Source organism: Ictidomys tridecemlineatus, chromosome 5 (assembly GCF_052094955.1).
Source record: "Ictidomys tridecemlineatus isolate mIctTri1 chromosome 5, mIctTri1.hap1, whole genome shotgun sequence".
Classification (NCBI taxonomy): Eukaryota; Metazoa; Chordata; class Mammalia; order Rodentia; family Sciuridae; genus Ictidomys; species Ictidomys tridecemlineatus.
The window spans coordinates 37277571-37303147 of record NC_135481.1 but is presented as its reverse complement, the minus strand read 5'-3'; the positions used below and the strand labels follow the sequence as shown (position 1 = coordinate 37303147).

At 35.5% G+C, this 25577-nt stretch overlaps 1 protein-coding gene across 1 annotated transcript in view; it reads right to left on the bottom strand.

The window, feature by feature from the left end:
• Nucleotides 1-19177: 19177 nt before the first annotated feature.
• Nucleotides 19178-25577, bottom strand: part of Ubr1 (ubiquitin protein ligase E3 component n-recognin 1) — a 160305-nt gene continuing 153905 nt past the window's right edge. Inside the window, exons 45-47 of the mRNA XM_005316473.5 lie at nt 24485-24655; nt 22981-23082; nt 19178-21785 (exon numbers count right to left, since the gene is read on the bottom strand). Of these exons, the coding sequence (XP_005316530.2) occupies nt 21644-21785; nt 22981-23082; nt 24485-24655 (415 nt within the window). The 3' untranslated portion in view covers nt 19178-21643. The remainder of the gene's footprint in view (nt 21786-22980; nt 23083-24484; nt 24656-25577) is intronic.

Genomic DNA, 25577 nt, shown 5'->3' with positions numbered 1-25577 from the left:
ACAAAACACAAGTGTGCACACATAATATAATACATACAACACATAACACAATAGTAAAGGCCTTATAACTTTTTACAGGTAAAATCTCTATTGCAATGTTTAAAAACTCTATAGTCAAAAAAAAAAAAAAAATAGAACTGATCAGCAAAACATTAACCTAGGTCTGTATGAGCTCAAAAAAATAAAATAGAACTTCATGATATGGGAAAGGGCAATAATAAAATAGATATTGAAAAAAGCATCCTGGTTCTGTCGCAGATGTAAGGATAGCCAAATTGGAGTTTTGGATATCAGCTATTATGGATTTGAGCTAAATCATCTTCTTTTTGGTCTGTAGAAATCGCTTTAGTTAATCTCTCTGGAATCCAAATCGGCTGCTGTTCTCTCTGTGGAAACACAAAAACAGACCCCTGACTCCAGACAATCACTGGGTCAGGATTTTAGTTAATCTCTCCGGAATCCAAATCAGCTGCTGTTCTCCCTGTGGAAACACACAAACAGGCCCCCGACTCCAGACAATCACTGGGTCAGAACCGTGGTTAATCTCTCTGAAATCCAAATCGGCTGCTGTTCTGGGTCAGAACCTTGGTTAATCTCTCTGGAATCCAAATCGGCTGCTGTTCTTCCTGTGGAAACACACAAACAGACCCCCGATTCCAGACAATTACTGGGTCAGGACCTTTCCATTGTCCTGTTAGAATATCTTTCCAAAGTACCTTGGGCTTATGTACATTTTTTGGACACATATGCCTTTCTGCAGCACTAAGTCCTGATGAATCCAAATTTAAAAAGTTTAGAGTAAAAAGCGTTATTTTAAGTTTATCTTTGGGGAATATATACCCCTTCCCAATTCCATCTTTTTGCTTTAATAAGTACATTTTAATAGTTTGATGAGCTCTTTCAACTATGCCTTGACCCTGTGGATTGTATGGGATTCCTGTTATATGAGTAATGCCAAATGATGAGCAAAATTGTTTAAAAGAAGTAGACGTATAACCAGGGGCATTATCTGTTTTTAACTGTTTTGGAATGCCCACAGTGGCAAAATTTTGTAAGCAATGAGCTATAACATCTTTAGTTTTTTCGCCGGCATGAAGGGAGCCCATCAAAAATCCAGAAGAAGTATCAATTGTAACATGCAAATATTTTAATTTTCCAAATTCTGGCAAGTGTGTGACGTCCATCTGCCAAATATGGTTAGGCATCAATCCTCTAGGATTGACTCCAAGATTAACTTGTGGTAAAAAGGTCACACAATTTTGACATTGTTTTATTATTTGTCTAGCTTGTTCCTTAGTTATTTTAAAACGCTTTTGTAAAGTATTAGCATTGACATGGAATCTTTCATGAAAATTTATAGCTTCTTCTAGTACAGAGAAAATATGTATGTCACGTGTAGTTTTATCTGCTAAATCATTGCCTAAACTAAGGGCTCCAGGCAATCCTGTATGTGCCCTGATATGTCCTATAAAGAATGGATCTTTTCTGTCCCAGATTAAACTTTGTATAGTGGAAAACAAAGAGAAAACAGTAGAAGAAGGGGAAATTCTACCAGCATCTTCAAGGGATACCATAGCATTAACTATATACTGGCTATCAGAAAATAAATTAAATACAGAATCTTTAAACATCACAAAAGTTTGTAATACTGCATTAAGCTCTACCTTTTGAGCTGATTGTTTGGGTACTAAAAATGTAAAAGTTTGATCAGGTGTAACTATTGCTGCTGTACCATTATTTGACCCATCAGTGAATATATTTGGAGCATTCATGATAGGTGTTTTTCTTGTCATTTTTGGAAAAATTACAGGATGCAATGACCAAAAAGACAATAAAGGATTAGATGGTAAGTGGTTATCAAATGAAACATTAGATTTGCACATTATTATTGCCCAAGTATTTAACTCATTAGCTAATTCATCAATTTGATTCATAGTATATGGAGTAATAATTTTATGGGGAGAAATTCCAAACACTGCCTTTGCTGTTTTTATTCCTTTGAGTATTAATTGTCCTACAGCCTCAGGATATCTAGTAAGAATAGTGTTAGGAGAATAAGATAAATGTATCCATAATAATGGACCTTCTTGCCAAAATACTCCTGTAGGAATATTTTTTGTTGGTAATACAATAAATAATAAAGGCAAACTTATATCAATTCTATCCAAATGCATATTTTCCATATATGTTTCAATGATTTTTAATGCCTTTCTTGCTTCAGGCGTTAACATTCGGGGTGAATTTGGATCTGATGGACCTTTTAGGATATCAAATAAAGGTCCCAATTCTCCTGTTGGAATACCTAGATAAGGCCTTATCCAATTTATGTCTCCTAATAACTTTTGAAAGTCATTAAGTGATTTGAGTTGATCTACTCGTATTTGAATTTTTGGTGGACGGACCATGGTTGAGGATAATAGAACTCCTAAATAATTAATTGGAAAATTTAATTGCACTTTATCTATTGCTATCTCTAGATTATAATTTTTTAATAAGTTTGTAAGTGTGGCATAACATTCTAGCAATGTGTTTTTAGCTTTGTGTGCCAATAACACATCATCCATATAGTGAAATATTTGTAGTTCAGGATTTTGATTTCTAAGTGGCTGGATTACTTTGTTAACATAAATTTGACACATAGTTGGGCTGTTAGCCATCCCTTGAGGGAGTACTTTCCATTCATATCTCTGATCAGGACCTTCATGATTTAGTGCAGGGATAGTAAATGCAAAACGTGGACTATCCTCAGGATGAATTGGAATTGAAAAAAAACAATCTTTAATATCTATAACTAAAACATACCAAGTTTTTGGCAAAGCAGACAATTGAGGAATCCCCGATTGAGCAGGTCCCATAATGACCATTTCATTGTTAATGGCTCTTAAATCTTGCAGTAATCTCCATTTACCAGATTTCTTTTTGATGACAAAAATGGGAGTATTATGGGGAGATACAGAAGGTTGTATATGTCCTTCCGCTAATTGTTGTTTGACCAGATCATGGGCTACTTGTGTCTTTTCTTTAGTCAAGGGCCACTGAGGAACCCATACTGGTCTTTCTGATTTCCATGTAATTTTTATTGTCTCAGTGGCCCTTTGTGAAAATCCAACCCATGTCTGTCTGTTCCTTGATCTATTTGTATTGGTGCTGCTATACATTGTTCTTGTCTTTCTAATCTTTTTCCTTTCCTAAAACCTTGTCTAGCCATAATAGTGGGTGCATTTTGATTGATATTATTTGTTAATGTCAAACCTAATTGATCTAAGACATCTCGTCCCCATAAATTTACGGGAAGATGATCCAATACATATGGCTGTATAGTTCCTTCACATCCTTCAGGATCCTTCCAATCTAATAGCATTGCACTTCTATCGGGATTAGTCGCCACTCCTAGGCCTCGAAGCGATTGAGTGGCTTGTTGTAATGGCCAATGTTTTGGCCATTCTTGACGAGAGATGATGCTAAGATCTGCACCTGTATCCAGTAGCCCATTAAATTCATGTCCTTGAATATTTAGTTTTAGCATGGGGCGAGAATCTAAATTTAAAGAAAGCATAGCCCAATCTACACCTGTGGAGCCTAATCCCTTGGAACCTCTTTCTACAACATGACTGGAAAATTTATCATGTAGGCTTGGTATTATTAGTAACTGTGCTATTCTATCTCCTGGTGAAATTACTGATATACCCTTTGGAGAACTGGCTATAATTTTTATTTCACCTTCATAATTGGAATCAATTACCCCAGGACTTATCAAAAGTCCTTTTAGAGTAGAAGGACACTCGCCTAGCATGCTTGAGGCACTGGGTTCGATCCTCAGCACCACATAAATGTAAAATAAAGATATTGTGACCCTAAAACTAAAAAATAAATATATAAAAAAGAATTTTTGGTCTGTCCCCAGATGTACATTTTTCTGTTAAGATAATTGGCAAGGTGATATATTATTCAAGATCTGGTCCTAGAATTTAGGAATCTCCTTTGATGTAATATATGTAACTTAAAAAGAAAAACATGTCAGCAAACCTTCCAATATGGTCACTAATGATTCCTGTTTCCTTATGTAGTCCCTCCCATACTGAATTGGGCTAACCTATGTAGCCAGTAGTGTTTTTCAGGAATTTAGTTGTGTTCATGGTGCGTGAATATCAAGGGTAGGTCCTAAAAGACAGTGTAGCTTCTGCCTTATGGTCTCTTGGATAATATCTTAGAGGGGAACCAACTGTCATATCATGAGTAACATGAGGACATTTGAGCAACCCCAAGGAGAGGTCTTCTGAGAACTGAACACCACACCAATAATCAGCAGCAGTTTGCTATCCATATTTGTGAGCTATTCTTGGAATCTGGATCCTTTGGAATACAGACACTTTAGGCCCAGTCAAGCCTTCAGATGACTGAAAACCCAGCTGACATCTTCACAGCCACCTTGTAAGACACCCCAAGCAGAGTTAACCAGTCAATCCACTCCCAAAATCCAGACCCTCAGAATATGTGTGATAAAATAAATATTTAGGGTTCAATCCTCAGCACCAAAAATAAATACATGTTTACTTTTGCTTTAAATACTAACTGGCCATGTAACAATAGATAACTAATACAGTAAGATTTGGGGAAATGACTATCATAGAGGTATACAGCTTATATAAATACTCTTGGACAACAGTCAGTAAACAATACTACAGGCCAAATCCTTGAGATCTTCTGAGACTTTGATCTCATTTAACCTGTCAGCTGCCTGGTGATTTTGACTTGACAGAAATGCAATCACACCAAATATATTAAGTACCTCAAGTTTTAGTTTTAATTTTTCTGAAGTGTTTGCTTCTTCTTTTTTTGTATTGGAGATTGAACCCAGGGGCACTTTACTTTGAGTATATGCTCAGCCCTCTTTTTTTTTAATTTTTATTTTAAAAGGGGGGCAGTTTCTCACTAAGTTGCCACAAAGCTGGCCTCAAATTTTCTTTTTTTTTGGAGGGGGAGTATCAGGGATGGAACTCAGGGGGGCACTCAAAACTGAGCCACATCACCAGCCCTATTTTTGTATTTTATTTAGAGACAGGGCCTCACTGAGTTGCATAGCATCTCGATTTTTGCCAAGGCTGGCTTTAAACTCATGATCCTCCTGTCTCAGCCTCCCAAGCCGCTGGGATTATAGGCATGGGCCACCTTACACTGCTTGGCCTCAGATTTTCGATTCTTCTGAGCCACTGACATTACAGGCATGTGTCAAAACACTCAGCAATAACTGCAATTTTGAGAATATGACTGGTTGTCTTTAAATCGATTGAGTGTCAATTTGTGTTTAATGATGATGATTAAAATAGACTACAACATCAGGGAAAACTGAAACTGATTGGAACAAGTAAAATAAGAAAAACTAAAAGAGTTTACATTTATAAAAGTAAGTCAATGGCAGAGTGCTTTCGTAGTATGCGTGAAGCCCTGGGTTTGATCCCCAAGACCTCTAACACGCACACACACATACACACAAAGTAATTATAGTTATTTTTAAATTTGATTTCCATTTTCCCTAACTTTAATGAAACTCAGAATTATTATAACAGTAAAGTTAACAGCTAATTTTTGTGAGTTTTGTTAGAATACTGAATTCTATATATGTTTGCTTAGTCTTTTGGGTCCTTTTTGTTGCCATGTCATTTATAATATAGCCTTTTGAATACTCACAGTTTTAAAATTTAAAAATGGTGAGATGATTCTGTGATTCCCGATATGCACCTGTGACAGTCTGAAAAAAGTTCTGGGGCTTTCAGTATGGTATAGTGTTTAACTACTGCAAATATACTGAACAGCTTTCTGTCATTTTTCAGACTACACTGGTAGAATGACTGACAAGCTGGCTGTGTTAATAGCACACCCTAATGACCATAGTATCCCATTGCAAGCAGTGCTGAAACAATACAATTGTCTCATATTTAAAAAAAAAAAAAATTTATTTTTTAGTTGTAGTTGGACACAATACCTTTATTTTATTTATTTATTTTTTATGTGGTGCTGAGGACCTCACACATGCTAGGCAAGCACTTTACCACAGAGTCACAACTTCAGCCCCATGGTCTCATATTTTTGTCTTATTAATCAAAGCATATTATTCATTGGATAGATATTTTTATAGTTTCTAGATCTGATAACTGATGATTATGATTTTGATAAATATTATCTTAAAATGTTTTTCTGATTGTGTTATCTGGACATAATATATTCTACAAAATAAAATATATTTATAGATAGCAGATAAAATTTTCAGAAATGTATTGGGTACCTGTATCAAGGTTATTGTATGATGTTCTGCATCGAATTAAAGAAATACAAGATGTGGTTCTCACATATGCTATTTTCTTTTGGGGGAGGGTACCAGGATTGAACTCGGGGGCACTCGACCACTGAGCCACATCCCCAGCCCTATTTTGAATTTTTATTTAGAGACAGGGTCTCACTGAGTTGCTTAGTGCCTTGCTGTGGCTGAGGCTGGCTTTAAACTTGTGATCCTCCTGTCTCAGCCTCCCGAGCCTTTGAGATTACAGGCATGCATCACCGTGCCCAGAATATATGCTATTTTTTTTTTTTAGTTGTAGATAGACACTATTTATTTATTTAATGTGGTGCTGAGGATCAAACCCAGTGCTTCACAGGTGCTAGGCCATCACTCTACCACTGAGCTACAACTCCAGCCCTTACATATGCTATTTTTTTAAACAAATATTTTGAATACTTTTATGCCTAAGAATTCCTTTTTTTTTTAAGAGAGAGAATTTTTTAATATTTATTTTTTAGTTTTTCGGCAGACACAACATCTTTGTTTGTATGTGGTGCTGAGGATCGAACCCGGGCCGCACGCATGCCAGGCGAGCACGCTACCACTTGAGCCACATCCCCAGCCCCTCTTACATATGCTATTTTGAATTGCAGTTTTTGTGCACATCTTTCTTCATGTAATCTGTAGAGGGATCCTTTATTGTACTGCACACTCTCCATATTTTCTTCACTGTGTAAATATTTAAATACACTTACTAAGACTTTTAAAATAAGGTCTGGGAATGTAGCTCAATGGTAGAGTGCTTGCCTATCCTGCACAAGGTCCTAACTTATTAATTCATTAATGCAAAAAGTTAATGCCAGGTTGATACATGTGTGTAATTCCATTTACTTAGGAGGCTAAGCAAAAAGATCACAAGTTTAAGGCTTACCTGGGTAACTTATCAAGACCCTGTCTCAAAATTAAAAATAGAGGGGCTGGGGATGTGGCTCAAGCGGTAGCGTGCTCGCCTGGCATGCGTGTGGCCCGGGTTTGATCCTCAGCACCACATACCAACAAAGATGTTGTGTCCGCCGAGAACTAAAAAATAAATATTAAAAATTTTCTAAAAAAAAAAAAATTAAAAATAGAAAGGGTTGGAGATGTGGCTCAGTGGTAGAGTGCAGCACAATTCAATCCCCAGTACCAAATAAATTAATTAAAATAAGTAAATTAAATATAATAAGTATAAAACTATATATGCTCTCACATTTTGTATTAATTTCCAAAAAAAGATGCTATAAGTACTTCTGGGTTTGCCTTTCTCTGAACATTCTGTTTTAGATGAATATATATTGCTTTTTCATATTCTTTAAATCAGAAACATAACAAGGGGATTAAACAATAAAGAAAGAAAAATCCCTCAGTGTGAAGCCCTCAGAAGTTGCAGTAGCAGTATAGAATCAGGAATTGGGCTTTTGGTTTTGGGGTCCAAGGCCAAATCAGTCTGACACACTGTGTTCCAACGGAATTCCTGCTATTTCTAGCACTGCATCCTATCCAGTGTCCTGTTATGCTTTCTCTAGGTAAACCAGGTTTGCACTAGTATAGAAGATGTCTAGATCCAGCTAGAGATGAGCACTAACCTAGACTCTTGCCAGAAGGACACTGCTCTTGTCCCTTTTTTTCTTAATAAGTTGAAATTTAATTTTTCTTTTTTTATGTGGGGAGGGAAGGGGAGTACTGGGGGTTGAACCCAGAGGCACTTTCCCACTGAGCCACATTCTCAGACTTTTAAATTTTTTTTTTTTTTAAGATAGGGTGTCATTAAGTTGCTTAGAACCTTATTTACTTGTTGACGCTGATCTCAAATTTGCAATACTCCTTTAGCCTCCAGAGCCATTGTGATTACAGGTATGGACCACAACCACTGGCAAAATTTGTTTTCTTGCTTACACAGATTTTCAAGAAATCCATTGTTAGTAAAATAAATTACAATTGGAAAAAATAAATGTCTAAAACCTTTATGGTTCTAGTTGAATAAATTTAGAAATAGAATCAAGTACATTTCATATACAATAAAGGTTACATCTCATTAGTTAGGACAAAGATGGACCTTTCTAAATAGTGCTTAGATAAATAATAAATTCCTTTAAACCTGGGTGGGGGAGCCAGGCATGGTGGCACACACCTATAATCCCAGAGGCATGGGAGATTAAGGCAGGAGGTCTGCAAGTTCAAAGCCAGTCTCAGCAATTTAGTGAGGCTCTAAGCAACTTAGTGAAAGCTTGTCTCAAAATTAAAAATAAAAAGGGCTAGGAATGTAGCTCAGTGGTAAAGCATCCCTGGATTCAATCCCTGGTACCAAAAACAAAACAAAACAAAAAAATGGCTATAATAAGAGACTGTCTAATTAATTATAACTCAATATCCAATTATAATTTTAAAAGACTTAAAAATTTAACTACAAAAAAACATTTAAAGACCTTTTCATGGAATAAAACACTACAAAGTCAAAATTACAGAGATAAAATATTTTGATTATATTTCAAAGATTAGAGCGGTAATATCTTGATGTGTTAATGTTAAGAGCTTAATATCTTAATATTGAAAACTACTTGGGCTGAGGTTGTGGCTCAGCAGTACAGCACTTGCCTAGCATGTGCAGGGGACCCTGGGTTCCATCCTCAGCACCACATAAAAATAAACAAACAAAATAAAGTTTAAAAAAATTACTAAAAATCAAGGGATAAAAAACTTTTAAAATACAAAAAAAAGGGGGGGGCAAAAATAGCCTCAGAAAAAAAAGAAAAAACACCTAGGAATAAATCTAACCAAGGAGGTGAAAGACCTCTACAATAAAAACTATAGAACATCATTAAAAGAAATTGAAGAAGACCTCAGATGGAAAGACCTCCCATGTGCAGGGATAGGCAGAATTAATATTGTTAAAATGATCATACTGGGCTGGGGATGTGGCTCAAGCGGTAGCGCGCTGGCCTGGCATGCATGCAGCCCGGGTTCGATCCTCAGCACCACATACAAACAAAGATGTTGTGTCCGCCGAAAAACTAAAAAATAAATATTAAAAAATTCTCTCTCTCTAAAAAAAAAATGATCATACTACCAAAAACTATATACAGATTCAATGCAATTCCTTTCAAAATACCAATGACAGTCCACTCCAAGAAAAAGGAAACTGAATGTAGTAAAGTTGCAACACCTTGGCCATCTGCATGTATGCCTTCTCCATTCACTTGCCAACTGCCACCAGGGACCTCTGAACTGCCCTGATATTAAATACCCTTAACTGTCCATGCCCCATATGATAGAAAACAAGGACTTCAGATTACTTCCCCCCAACTTCGCCCTCTCTCAGCAGAAATGAGCTTGGAGATATTGTTGCCCATTATTCCATAGAAATGGAATGTAGAAATTGACAGTGGGGAAAATAGTGGCCCACTTAATGCTTTGAATATATCCCTTGCTGCTCTAAAACTGACATGTTTTATCTCCTCCCTGATCTTCTCCTTCCTAATCTCAGGAAACAGGATTCCTCTGAATCACCTCTTTAAAAGACCCCTGCTTCTCTGATGAGGAGGATGTCAGTTTCTGAGACAGAAGTCCCCTGTGTTTCTCCTTTGCTAGCAATAAAACTTATTTTTCCTTTTTCTACAAACAAAACAAAACAAGCAACAACAATAACAACCAACGACATTCTTCACAGAACTAGAAAAAACAACCCTATAATTCATTTGGAAGAATAAAAGGCCTAGAATAGCTAAAGCAATTCTAAAGCAAAAAAAAACAAAAAAAGAATGTTTTCTCTGATATGAAGATGCTAATTCACAATAGGGGGGGTGCTAGAGAAGAATAGAGGTACTTTGAATTAGAGGGGAGTGAAAGGACAGGAGGGAGTATAGAGTGGAAGGATAGTAGAATCAATCAGACATTATTACTTTATGTACATATCTGATTATAAGACTGGTATAACACTACATCATGTACAACTAGAAGAATGAGAAGTTATACTCCATTTATGTATGATGTGTCGAAATGCTTTCTACCATCATGTATAACTAATTAGAACAAAGTTTTGTGTGTGTGTGGTGCTGGGGATTGAACCCAGGGCCTTGTGCATGCAAGGCAAGCACTCTACCAACTGAGTTATCTCCCCAGGCCCTTAATTAGAACACATTTTTTAAAATTTTAAAATTTAAAATTAAAAGGTCTGGGGAGGTAACTCAGTGGTATGGTATCCCTGAGTTCTATCCCAGTACTGCAAAAACAAAACAAATGAAAACAAACAAACAACAACAACAAAAAAAAGTGGGCCAAAAATTCCAACACCTTGGGAGGCTGAGCCAGGAGGGTTGCAAGTTCAAAAAGTGAGTCTGAGCAACTTAATGAGATCCTAAGCAAATCATTGAGACTTTTCTCTAAATAACATACAAAAAAGAGGCTGGGGATGTGGCTCAGTGGTTGAGTGCCCTGAGTTCAATCCCTGGTACCCAAAAAGAAAAAAATTAAAAAGTAGGCTAAAGTCCTCATGGCACATCTCTCTGACCCACCTTTCTGCTTTCCTTTTTTACCTTTAAGAATTGTTGTAATTAGTTTAGATCCACTTGAATAATCCAGAATAATCTCCCCATCTCAATGTCTGCATGCTTAATCACACCTACAAAGTCCATCTTGCCATGTACAGTAAAACATGTTTGTTGGTTCCGGATAAGGACATGGATATTTTTTGAAGGAAGGGGACATATCGCATTTACTATACAGAGAGCTAAGAAAAACTTCCTTGAAAGAGTAGCACCTGAGTTCACACTTTTCTTGTAACTCTTAAATTGCATTCATAATAATATTCATTTAAACATTATTGCTTTGTCATTTCTGCATAAATTATTTAAATTTGTTAGGACTTGGGGATTCCTTCAAGAAATGGCTCAAAAGTTAGTAACAAACTTTGCATAAATTGAACTGTATTATTTTTGTTTTTATTATACATTGATACCAATGGTTTCATTTGTTTCAAATTCTTTTTGCTAACAGCTTTATAGTATTTGTTAAGATGTTCTTTTTAGTGGCTTCTGGAGATGAATTTCCCCTAAAGGAAATGTCTGTTTTCCCCACAAATGGCCTGAAATATAAATATATTTTTATTGATTGGTTTACTCAAATCACAATGTGGGCTAAGTGGAGACACATTTTATCTTTGAAAAATCAGTTCTTCTCCATTCCAAATCCCACAACCCTAGCTTAGGTCACCACCACTAACCTACATTAATTACTTCAGGAAGCCCAGTCTTCCCTCTAGTCTTCTCTGGTGTCTTACTTTTTTCCCACACTGTAGCCAGACAGCTGTTACTAAATGCATTTTGGGGGGAGGCAGGCAGTACAGGGAATCTAAATAAAAATTTAACCGCATAGCTTATCTATGAAAAAAAAAAGTGATTCCTCATTGGCTTTAGCATGACTTACAAGCTCTATGTGATCATTTCCCAGTCTTTCCATTAAGGTACTACACTATCTACTCTAGTCAATGAAGGAAGAAAAGAAATAAGAGATATATATTAGAACAGTAGAGAAAAGACACATCTATTATCCACATAGTAAATCCCAAAAATATCTAAGAAAAAAAAAACACATTAACAGTAATGGCTACAGGGCTGGGAATGTGGCTCAGCATTAGAGAGTTTACTTAGCATGTGTGAGGCTCTGGGTTCGATCCTCAGCATCACATAAAAATAAATAAAATAAAGGTATTGTGTCCAACTACAACTAAAAAATCTTAAAAAAAAAAAAAAGTAATGGCTACAGCCAGGTGCGATAGCACACACCAATAATCCTAGCGACTTGTGAGGCTGAGGCAGGAGAATCTCTTGTTCAAAGCCAGCTCCAGCAAAAGCAAGGCACTGAGCCACTCAGAAGAACTGATTTTTCAAAGATAAAATGTGTCTCTCCTTACAAAATAGGGCTAGGAATGTGGCTCAGTGATTGAGTGTCCCTGAGTTCAATCCCTGGTACCCCCCACCCCCCAAAAAAGTAATGGCTACAAATTTAAAAGTTGATTTCAGGGGCTGGGGATGTGGCTCAAGCGGTAGCGCGCTCGCCTGGCATGCGTGCGGCCCGGGTTCGATCCTCAGCACCACATACAAACAAAGATGTTGTGTCCGCCAATAACTAATAAATAAATAAATATTTAAAAAAAAAAGTTGATTTCAATTAAACAACAAAACAAACCAGAGCCTGAGGATAGAGCTCACTGCTAGAGTGCTTGCCTAGCATGTGCGAAGCCCTGGGTTTGATCCTCAGTATCACAAACCAACTACCCAACAAACAAAAATAGTAGACAATACCAAGTGTTATCAACAATATGGAACTTTGGAAAGATGCTTGACAATTTCTTAAAAAGTTATTCATGACCTTAACATGTACCATGTATAAAGTTTATTTCAAAAATTTCTTCTTGTTAAAGCTTAGCTTTATTCAATATATTTATTTTTGTGGCTGGGGATTAATCCGATCCCAGGGCCTTGAGTATATTAGGCAAGTGTTCTATTAGTGAGTCACACCCCCAGTCTGAAACTTATTTTTTTAGATTTCACATGAGTGACATTATACAGTACTTGTTTTTCTGTGCCTGGATTACTTCACTTAAGGTGTGGTCTCTAGTTTCATCCGTATTGTCATAAATGACAGGATTTTATTCTTTTTATGACTGAATAGTATTTCACCATGTTTATGTACCATATATTCTTTATTTATGCATCAGTAGATGGACACTTCCGTAGTTTCCATTTCTTGGCTATAGTGAATAATGCTGCTAAAAATATGGGAGTGCAGAGCCTCTTTGATATACTGATTTTGTTTCCTTTGGATATATAACCAGTAGTGTACAGGATCTATTTTTATTATACTACAAGTATGGTCATTCATTTTGAATTCTTGAGAATCTTTCACAGTGTTTTCCATGATGATTGTACTAATTTACATTCCCATCAACAGTGTGCAAGTTTCTTTTTCTACCATTCTCACGAACTCTTTTAATGCTTTGGCTTTCTGATTTTTTTTTCTTGTGGTTGTACATGATGTGGTTTCACTGATCATATATTCATATATGAACATAGGAAAGTATATCTGATTCATTCTATTGTCTTTCCTATTCCCATCCCTCCTCCTTTCCCTTCATTCCTCTTTGTCTAATTCAAAGAACTTCTATTCTTCCTCCTCTGCTTATTGTATATTAGCATTTGCCTATCAGAGAGGAACATTCAGCCTTTGATTTTTAAAAATTGGCTTATTTCACTTAACATGATAGTCTCCACTTCTATTTATCAGCAAAGATCATTATTTCATTTTTCTTATGGCTGAGTAATATTCCATTGTGTATACGTACCACATTTTCTTTATCCATTCATCTGTTGAAGGACACTCTAGGTTGGTTCCATAGCTTAACTATTGTGAATTGAGCTGCTATAAACATTGTTATGGCCATGGCTTTCTGATTCTTAGTGGGGGTTATAATTCATTGTGGTTTTGATTTGCATTTTGCTGATGATTAGTGATGTTGAAGTTTTTAAAATATAGCTGTTGGCCATCTGTATGTCTTTACAGAAACTATTCATAATCATCACAAGGTGTAAAGCACCTAAATGTTCTTGAACTTGAAAATACATCGTACATTTCTTAATTATCTGGTTTTCTGCTTTGAGTTTTTAATTTTTTTTGTAGTTGTATATGGACAGTATGCTTTTGCTTATTTTTATATACAGTGCTAAGGATCAAACCCAGTGCCTCACCCAAGCTAGGCAAGGGCTCTGCCATGGAGCCCCAGCCCCAGCTCTGCTTTGAGATTTTGGAGTTCCTTAGATAGTTTGTATATTAACTCCCTGTAAGAAATATAGTTTACAAATATTTTTTCCCGGTTCTGTAAGTTGTCTCATCACCCTGTTTTTTACTTTTGCCAAGCAGAAGCTTTTGTTTGATATAGTCCCACTTGTCTATTTTTGCTTTTGTTTCCTATGCTCTTTGGATCTTGCCCATTACAATGTCCTGAAGCATTTCCCATTTTTTTCTACTAGAGTTTCATAGTTTCAGATTTTACATTTAAGTCTTTTTTTTTTTCCTTCTGTGCTAGGGATTCAACCCAGGGTCTGGCACATGCGAAGCATGCATTGTACCTATACTACACTCCCAAGCCCTCTTTTTTAAAAAAATTTTTTTCTAAATATTTATTTTTAAGTCTTAGGTGGACACAATATCTTTATTTTTACATATTTATGTGGTTCCAAGGATCAAACCCAGTTCCTTGTGCATGCTAGGCAAGCACTCTACCACTGAGCCACAACTCCAGCCCTCCCAAGCCCTCTTGAGACTTTGATCCATTTGAGTTGATTTTTATAACTGGGGAAGAGACAGGAGTCTACTTTCATTCTTGTGCACATGAATATCGATTTTTCCTAGCACTATTTATTGAAATGGCTGTCCTATATACAAAGCATGTATTCAGCACCTTGTTGAAAATTAGTTGGCTGTTGCTGTATGGGTTGACTTCTAGGGTCTCTATTCTGTTCCACTGGTCTATGTCTGTTTTTATACCATTGTCATGTATTTTGAAGTCAGGGAATGCAATGTCTCCTGCTTTTTTTTTTTTTCTCAAGATGGCTTTGGCTATTTGGAGGTTTTGTGGTTTCATACAAATTCAAGGACTTTTTTTTCCAAGTTCTGTGAAGACTATCACTGATATTTTTTTAAAATTAATTAATTTATTCTAATTAGGTATATATGACATCAGAACACATTTTGATTCATTGTACAATTGCAGCATAACTTTACAATTCTCTGGTTGTACATATGTGAAGTCATACCTGTACTTGGGGTAATGATGTCCATCTCATTCCACCATCTTTCCTGCCCCCATGCACCCTCCCTACTTCCTCCCCTTTGACCAGTCAAAATTCCTCCACTTTCCCCTGGTATGAATCAGCGTCCACTTATCAGAGAAAACATTTGGCCTTTGGGTTTTTTTGGGATTGACTTACTTTGCTTAGCAACATCCATTTACCTGCAAATGTCATAATTTTATTCTCTTTTAATGCTGAGTAATATTCCATTGTGTATATATACCAGAGTTTCTTTATCCATTTATCTATTGAAGGGCATCTAAGTTGCTTCCACAGTTTAACTAATATGAATTGAGCTGCTATGAACATTGATGTGGCTGCATAACTATAGTATGCTGATTTTAAGCCCTTTGGGTAAAGACCCAGGAGCAGGGCGTGTCAGATATAGCACTAATCTCCAGAATATACAAAGAATTAAAAAAACTTAACACCAAAAAACAAACAACCCAATCTATAATGGGCTAAGGAATTGAAAAGTCACTTTTCAGAAGATATATAATCAATCAACAAATATATGAAAAAATAAATGTTCAACATCTCTAGTAATTAGAGAAATGCAAATCAAAACTACTCTTCATCTCACACCAGTTAGAATGGCAGTTATCAAGAATACTGAAAATATGGCTGGGGATGTGGCTCAAGCAGTAGCGCTCTCGCTTGGCATGCGTGCGGCCCGGGTTCGATCCTCAGCACCACATACAAACAATCATATTGTGTCTGCCAAAAACTAAAAAATAAATATTAAAATTTAAAAAAATACAGAAAATAAATGCTAGAATGTGGGGGAAAGGCACATTCATACATTGCTGTAAATTGTACATCCATTCTGGTAAGCAGTCACTGGTATTTCTTTTTCTTTGTATATATATTTTTTATTCAAATAGATTTCTGCTTTACATAGGTTGTTGTAATCTACTCTTGTTCAGTCATTGATATTTTGATACATATTACATTTAATCTACAGATTGTTATGGGTGTAGTATGGACATTTTAACAATATTGATTTTTCCAATCCATGGCACCTTTACATTTTTTAGTGTTTCATTTTCTTCTTTTTTAGTTCTCATAATAGAGATCTTATAAATTTATCCCTGAGTGTTTTATATTTTGTAGTTATTGTAAATGGGACTTTCTTGACTTCTAGTTCAGAAAATTAACTATTGGTGTATAAAAATAGCTATTGACTTTTCCATATTCTTTAAAAAATTTCTTTCAGTTGTAGATGGACACAATATTATATATATATATATATATATAATATTTATTTTATTTATTTTTATGTGGTGCTGAGGATTGAACCTAGTGCCTCACGTATGCAAGGCAAGTGCTCTACCACTGAGCTACAGCCCCAGTCCCTTTCCATATTCTTTTTGTGGAATATAGTTGTGTGTAATGCTGGGATTTGTTGTTACTTGTTTGCACATACACACAATATAATATAATTTGGTCAGTATCATTCCCTAGTGTTTCCCCTTTCCCTGCTTTCTTCACTCCCCCTGGAAAAAAAACATCAATTTTCGTATGTTGATTTTTGTATCCTTCAGCTTTTCTAAGTTCATTTCTTAGTTTGAAGAGTTTTGTTTTGGTGGTATTTGAGGTTTTCTATAAGGTCACTTTTTTTTTTTTTGCAAACAGTGACAATTCTGCTTTTTCTTTTCCAATTTGGATACCTTTATATTTTTTTTCCTTGCCTGATTGCTCTGGCTAGAACTTCTTGTATGATGTTAATGAGAGAGGTGAAAAGTTGGTATCCTTGTCTTATTCTTTGAGAAAAAGCTTTCAGAATTATGCTAGATGTTGGCTTATTACATATGACTTTCATTCTGTTGAGTTATGTTCCTTCCTACCATATTTGTTAAAGAGTTTTTATTGTGAATGGATGTTGAACTTCATCAAATACCTTTTCTGCATCTATTCTGTAGATGATCATATATTTTTGACCTTTATTTGGTTAACGTGTTCTATCATATTTATTGAACTACATGTTGTACCACCTTGATGGCCTGGGGTAAGCTTTTTAATGTGTTGTTGGATTCCATCTAGTATTTTGTTGAGGATTTTTGCATGAGTGTTCATTCAGGATATTGGCCTTTTTTTGTTGTTGTTGCATTCTCATCCTTGTTTGGTTATGTTATCAGGGAAGTAGTACTGGCCTTGTAGAATGAGTTTGGAAGAATTCCCTCCTCTCCAACGTTTTGGAATAACTTAAAAATTGTTATTAGTAGAACTCAACAGGAAGCCATCCGATCCTAGACATTTCCTTTCTACTCTTCTTCGCCTCCCGCTTCCTTTCCCCCCACCCTCTTCTTATTTTGTAGAGATGGGGCACTTTACCACTGAGTTACATCTCCCAGTCCTTTTATTTTTTTAACTTTTGAGACATTTTCTTGTTAAATTGCTGAGGCTGGGCTTGAACTTATTATCTTAAGCCTTAGTTAGCCTCCCAAGTCACTAGGCTGACAGGTATATGCCCTTTGTGCTCAAATTCTGGGCTTTTCTTTGACAGAAGCTTTTTTATTATTGATTTAATTTTGTTACTTGTTACTAGTTTGTTCAGGCTCTTTATTTTTTTGAGTTCAATCTTGGTTTTACATGTACAGAAATTTGCCAATTTCTTCCAGGTTATCAAATATGTTGGCCTATAGTTGTTTAAAATAATCTCTAATGATGTGTATTATAGAGCCTCCCTTTTCATCTCTATCTTAATCTAGCTAAGGGTTTATCAATTTTGTTTATCTTTTCAAAGAACTAGATCTTTATTCATTGATTTTTAAAATATATATATATATATTTAGTTTTAGGTGGACACAATATCTTTATTTTTTTAATTTTTATGTGGTGTTGAGGATCAAGCGCTCTACCGTTGAGCCACAACCCCAGCCCAGTTCATTGATTTTTTTTTAAATTTGTTGTTCAAAACATTACAAAGCTCTTGACATATCATATTTCATACATTTGATTCAAGTGGGTCATTGATTTTTTTTAAAACTTTATTTCATTTGCTTCTGGACTGATCTTTATTATTTACTTGCTTCTACTAATTTTGGGTTTGGTTTGCTCTTGTTTTTCTAGTTCTTTGAGATGCTGCTTGAGTTCCTTGAGATTTTTCTGCTTTTTTGACTCAGATGTTGACTACTATAAATTTCCCTTTTAGTACTGCATTTGTTCATAGGCTTTTCATTATGCTGTTTCGGTTCTCATTGGTTACTCTAGAGTAAGTTGTTTGCTTGTTATTAACTTCTTCTCTTTTGGCAGTGCTGGGGATTGAAGCCAGGGCCTTGTGCAGGCTAAGCAAGCACTCTACCTGAGCTATGCTGCCATCCCTAACATCTTTCTATTTGAAGAATATCTTTTAGCATTTGTTTTTGTAGAACAGTTCTGGCGGAGATACGTTTCTCTTTGCATTTGGAAATATCTGTATTTCCCCTTCATTTCTTAAGTAAGTTTTGTCAGGTATTCTTGGTTGGCAGTTTTCATCCTTCACTACTGTGAAAAATTTCATGCCACTTTCTGTTGTCTCTAAGGTTTTTGTAAAGGATTTGCTGTCAGGTAACCTGGGACACCCTTATGTGTTTATTTTGTTCTCCATAGCCGAGAATCTTTTCTTTGTGTTTTAACTATAAGAACTTGATATATCTTGGTTGACTTAAATCTGACTGGTGATCTTTGACCTGTTTTTGTGCTGTGTTAAAATGTATGTATAATATGTCAAATACACTTTACTGTTATGTATATCTAAAAACAACAAATACAAATAAAAAGTGTACTTAGGGTATTTGTATGGCATTAAAAAATAATATAAAATATATGCATATACCTAAATACATATATTTGATATGAGTGCTAAAAGTTATTTATGATGCATTATATGTTCAAAAATTTTTGAGATCCACTTACACTAAAAATTTCTCTTTTATAAAATGTCCTGGGCTGACAAAGAAAATTTTATTGAGAGCTTCCTTTTAGGTATAGATTTTTATACTTCAATCCCAAATCCCCAAACATGAGAAGTCCCTTTTTTCCTTTTAAATATACACATATATTTTATTTCAAAAAGCACAAGAACATTATACAAGTTTTAAATTTACATTTTTGCAATAAAAGATATCAATATATGTATTATTTGTATAACTTCATCATGGATGGAATTTGAATCAGTGGTATAAACATGTTGCAGTCACTAAATATAGAACATCACAGTGAACCAAAATGCATAGTTGTTATGAAATGACAAATGACCACTAAAAGGTGAACTCACAGCCCATACACCAACATAATAAATTAATTATACAGATATATGCTTTTCTTCACTGAATCATTAAAATTCTTGCCAACCCCTCACCAAACATTAGAAAAACACAGTTTTGAAGCCATTCTGTTGAACCAATTCCTTCACGTACTACACTAAAGAAAATAAAGTGACTTGGTTGCTTGCTTGTAAGTAAACTTCATAAGCATAATTAAATTGTTTGCAATGATGAAGGCAAACTACTAAGACATTTGAATATCACTAAAAATCCCATGGGCCGGGGGCAGCACTGAAATATAAATTCATCTACAGTGCAGAGATCTCAATCTCATTAAGCAGAAATCAATATGAAATGGGATCTTTGGCAGTAAAGGCTGGCTGGCCAGTGCCAGACAGTCCTTCTGGCAGCTTGATAGCTTAACTCTAGGATTTATGAAGTGAGTATAAAAGACCAGAAATAAAGTTAGTTTATCCTTGCTAAACGGAAGCCAATCAGGGCAGAAGTCAGCATTTTCTGTGTTTATTTTAGCTCAGATTTCCCAGCCAAATAATCAATCCAACAAAATTATATAAGAAACTGAGGAAATGACCAAATAATTTAATCATACTGGCAAATGTGATAAACTGAGTACTGAATTCTTGGATCCTCACCTGTTAATTGTTATGAATTATTCACTAGAGAGGCATCTATTTCCTGATACCTTCCAAATTGTAATTATCCAAGTAGAAAATCATGATTGTAATTCTGAAGCCAGCTCATGCCAATCCCTTACTGCAAAATTCACTTTTCTTTGTGTAAAAATACCAAAAAATCTAGCCCCAAATGTGCACCACTGATCACTTAGCAAATATATCTTTACTCACTTGCCTTTGCTGAGCAAAGAAGGTAGGAAAACATTTATACACATACATGACAGCAGTAACCACGGGCAATATAAGATGCATTGAATGCATCATTCAAACTGATAACATTATCAGAGACAACAGAAGCTAAAATGGAAAGATTCAATTTATATTTATGTCTGCTGTTTTATATCACAATTTCTTGATATAAAAAGTTAAAGCCAAGAACCAAAAAGTCTATGCACAAATTTGGGAGAGCGCTATTATATATAAACAAAATGGCTCAACCACAGCAAAACAGGACACAGACCACTGATCACATGGCTTGTTTGTTTATAGTAATTAAAAAAACAGAGTTTATGAAAAGGTTTTGCACAGATACCAAATAAACAATCTGTCTTTTACAAAGACACAAAAGATGGCAGAATTGGCTTAAATCGGATTGTTGTAATTTACAGTTTTTATGCTTCATTCATTGGGGGAAATTTTCTTCTCATTCTACAAATAGTTTATATCAGAACTGTAACAGGTTTCTGAAAGTCAAATATGATGGTGCCAATTAAGAGATAAGAGATCTCACTATAGAAACTTGACTTTGGAAAATGTAAAGCATAACTTAAACTCAACAAAACTATTTGTAGTCAGAGGTGAGGATTTCAGGCTCTGTACCATCAGGAATGAATAACAAATACGTTATCCTAAATAACTCTTTTTAGGTCTACAGAGGGAATGATACTTTTCCATACTGGCAGAACTTACACTCTGTCCAAAAGAAGATTTAGATTGATTTCTGGCTAAAGCAGCTGGTGGCACATTAAAAATATTTCCTTGAAAGGAAAATAGTAAAGTTTAATTTTTTGAAATCTTTCTCAAAGGAAAAACACTGCATGTTTTCTGCATCCCCTCTTTAGTTTCAAGAAGAACATTATATATTATTAGAATCGTGTCAGTGTCAGTGATCCAATGCTACCTGAACTACTTAGGAAAACACCAAATACAAAACTGCAGAAGAGATTACCAACATATAAAAATGTCCACAACTGTTGATGTGACTTCATTTACCAGGTGGATTAAATGATATGAAATAGGACAAAGGAAATGAGTTTCCTGGAAATATTAGCAGAATCAGACACTTGGGGTGAACAAGCATTTCTTTAGTGTTCCAGAACATAAAACAAATTATTAGTCGATGTCCTTTTTTCCCTTAAAAAGTGTATTTGCTAATTGAAAGTAATACACTATTAAGAAATTTCTTAATGATATATGTGAATCTGGACATGGAACAAAAGACCCTCTAATACTTCCCCAGCCCTCAGAAAGATCTCCATAATTTTAAATTAGTCTTTATTACTGTTGTTATTTGTGATTGTCTTGAGGCAGAGTTGGAGCTCACAGTAATTGCCAGTTGAATCCAAATAACATCTGATTAGTTTCCTGGCTCCTAGCAATCTCTTCTATAATGCAGTGTTGTTGCCAGACCAAATGGAGCTTCCTGTATCGTTCACGAGATAAATGAAGAGGGTTGCCCCTCCTTCAGGGGAAAAAAACAAGAACAAGAACAACAACAACAACAACAACAAAAAAAAACACATAAGTTTGAACCAAATTATAGTAACATCTTTATTGTCTAATTAAAATTAGTATGTACTATACTAGGGGAAATGCTAGGTTGATACCAGAAGTGAAGAAAAATAAAAACATTTAGAGAACAACCTAAATTTTCCTGGAGCTGAGAGGTATCACCAGGAGAAGACTTAAAAAGAGCTATCACTTTACTGTTGAGCTAAGAACTTGATAATAGCACTTTGTTAACAAAACAGACATTTACTCCTTGATTATTCAGGAAATAAGTCAAGGATAACTTGGACTTAATAAGACCTCATTTAGGTTGCCAGTAAGATTTACAACTTGAAGTTATTTCCTGTCAATTAGCCTGAATGGAGCTCTAATGGCTTTCTGACCTGTAACAGCTTATTCAGCTTCAATTTATGATCCTTGTAAAGCACAGGTTAGGTCTAAGGCAAACACAAAGTCCTCAAATTATATTCTTCTACTCAGAAATATTTGGTTACAATTATCCTTATGATACAAAGCACCTTGGTGCTTAATAAATAAATAAATAAATAAATATATATATATATCTATATTTTTTTTTTGAGGTGAAGGTCTTGCTATGTTGCTTAGGTTGACCTCAAATTCCTGGGCTCAATTGAGCCTACTGTCCCAATCTCCTGAGTAGTTGGGACAAAAGGAGCATACTACCATGCCTGGCTTAGGAAAGAGTCAAATAAAATACCTTTCAATACTAGAGTCCCAAAGTTTGTAACACTGTGCAACACCTAATCCAAAATGGAAATAATGAATATCCACTCTAAACCAGATTCCCTTACTGGACACTACAGATTTATTTCTTTTACATACCAAGGCCATACCTTCTAAGTAATTAGGAAGACAGATCAGTTAAAGAAAATAGAACATGCAACATTCGAATGGTATCTTTAATAACTTTGGAAAGTGTTACCTTCAAATGTGGAAAGCACAAGGTTATATAAAATTATGTGCTACTTTAGGATGGCATCACGTTTAATATTTTAAATTTGTAGCAATAAAAATATTTCTTGATTCTTAGCATTAGCTTTTATCTACATGCAGTAATGTGATTAAAATTTTTAAAAAATTGTACAAGAGAATTGATTGAAGCCTTCCTATTAAAGAAAAATTCTTACTTCAGCCCAGGGTCTGTTTCTCCATATTCATCCAAGTAAGGGGCTGGATAGGCACACCCTCTGGCTTTTCCTTCAACCAGGACCACTCTGCATTCTCTGATTCTGAAACATAAAACAACCAACAGGAAATATTGTTAAGTTCATACGTACAAATGTTAGGCACTGCATCAAAGTTAATCCAGAGTAAAGACATAGTGGGTATCTGTAAGGAATTCAGTATTAAGACAATATAAACAGATGAATATAGACTAAGTTGTGTTTTGTCTAAACAAAAGAGAACAAACATCATTTTTTTTTGTTATTTTTTCTTGAAGCAACAGGAAAGGATCTGTGGGAAATGGGACAAGCAATACTAGCTGGATATACTGAAGAAAGGAGGCTGTCCTACTTGAGCCACAGATACCTTGAAAAATGGCAGCTGGGGCTGTTCCTGTACTGTTTCCTAACTCACAACCTGGGGAGTGGGGGTGGAAAGAACTTAACAGAACAGAACCACATCTTCTAATCTGACAACTGAAGGTTGTCAACATAATGTCAACTAAGGAAGTGTAAAGACACTTCTGGTTAGAGCCAACCTCCAACAGTGCAGATTACATAAAGAATTACTGTCAGGTAGACTTATAGAATAAAAAAGTACCACAGAGAAAAATTATAAAATAAACAGTTGAAATGATGGTGGTTTTCTCTTGTGGGTTCCCTAGAAAATATCGTGGCAGATATTTGGGTTTGGCTTTTATGCAGGCTATCCCCTTAGTTCAAAAGCTGCCTTTGAGCAATAATAATACATTTCCACAGTTAGTAAGACATTAAGGCCTACGTAAAGAGAAGCTGCATTACATGGGGAGAATGGAAAGCAAAAACACATATCAACTTTAAACTTCATTTCTCTGAGACAATCTACACTCATAAATAAATATTATTACTGTTCAACGAAAAACTAGGGGAAATGCTAGGTTGATACCAGAAGTGAAGAAAAATGAAAACATTCAGAGAACAACCTAAGTAACAATTTACATTTACTTTTTTTTTTAAAAAAGAGAGAGAGAGAGAGAGAGAGAGAGAGAAAATTTTAATATTTATTTTTTAGTTTTCGGCAGACACAACATATTTGTTTGTATGTGGTGCTAAGGATCAAACCAGGGCCGCACGCATGCCAGGTGAGCGCGCTACGGCTTGAGCCACATCCCCAGCCCTACATTTACTTTTTAAACGTAAGTTTCAGGACTCCAAGTTTTTTCATTATACTTGAATATTCCACTGAGTCACAACCCCAGCCCTTTTGTATGTTTTATTTAGAGATGGGGTCTCACTAAGTTCTTAGCCTTGCTAATTTGCTGAGCTAGTTCTGAACTCCCAATTCTCCTGCCTCATCCTCCCCAGCTGCTGGTATGCTCTAACTTCTGATCAGTTGTTCATTATTATCATACTATACATGTAATGACCTCTAGATTGGATCCACATTCCCTAAGCTCCTTATCAAACTTCCAGATCATGCATTACTCACTTTAGGAAAATGCAGACTCCTGCTCCACAGTGAAGTGCATGAAATATGCAAGCTCCAACCTCTTCCCCATTTACAATTTCTTGGCAACAAATGTTCTGAGAACATAATATGGCCCCACAGAAAAGACAGAGGACAGGATGCTTTCGTTCATCATCTGCAGATCGTGGACACCTGAAAAAGAAAGGTAACAATTAAAGTGGCAGAAAAACTAAACAAAAAAGCACCATATATGTAGAGTTAGCAATGAAACATGTTTTCATACTCGCTCCTTTCCAGCAAGGAAAGATCTTAAAACACAAGGGACTATTTAATTGGGTGATTCCTTTTTAATAGCTCCCCACTAAGGGAACTTAAAAAATTTTGGATTTGGGGGCTGGGGTTGTGGCTTAACAGTAGAGTACTCCCCTAGCATGGGCAAGGCCCTGGGTTCGATCCTCAGCACCATATAAAAATAAATTAACTAACAATATTGTATCCAACTACAACTAAAAAATAATTAAAAAAAAAAAACCACTTTGATTTGGTTAAGGAAGTAGCTCAGTGTATGCACGTGTCAGGCCTGGGCTTTACCCTAGCACCAAAAAACAAACCTTCTGATTAGTCCACAGTAAGAAAATCTATTATTAAATATATAGTATCCTAATAATTCACATAATATCTAGGACTAAATATGCCTTGATGTGAAGACTCATTTGTAGAATCTGGTATTCATTTAATAGTCACCTACCTGCCGAATGTTGGGCCCCCAATGTTGAAGGAATATGATCTTGTGTATAATAGTTTAAAAAAATGACATTTTACAGTAAGGATCCAAAGACTTTCCTCTTTGAAATATTGGACCTTCAGGATTGAAATGATTGAGTTGATGCACTCTTCCAACTCAGTAAGCATAGCAAGTCTTAAGAAGGAAAAAGTGACAATTGACTTACATGACTTACATGAACCAAGTAGTACTTTGAAACTTGACCATTTTACCTGGTGGTATGCAGGAGCCTTACTATAATGTTCCAAAAAGAGGAAAAATGGCTATCTTTGAAATAAAAGAGTTTCCCATACTTTCTCACTGCGATATATGGACACAATGGAAGCATAT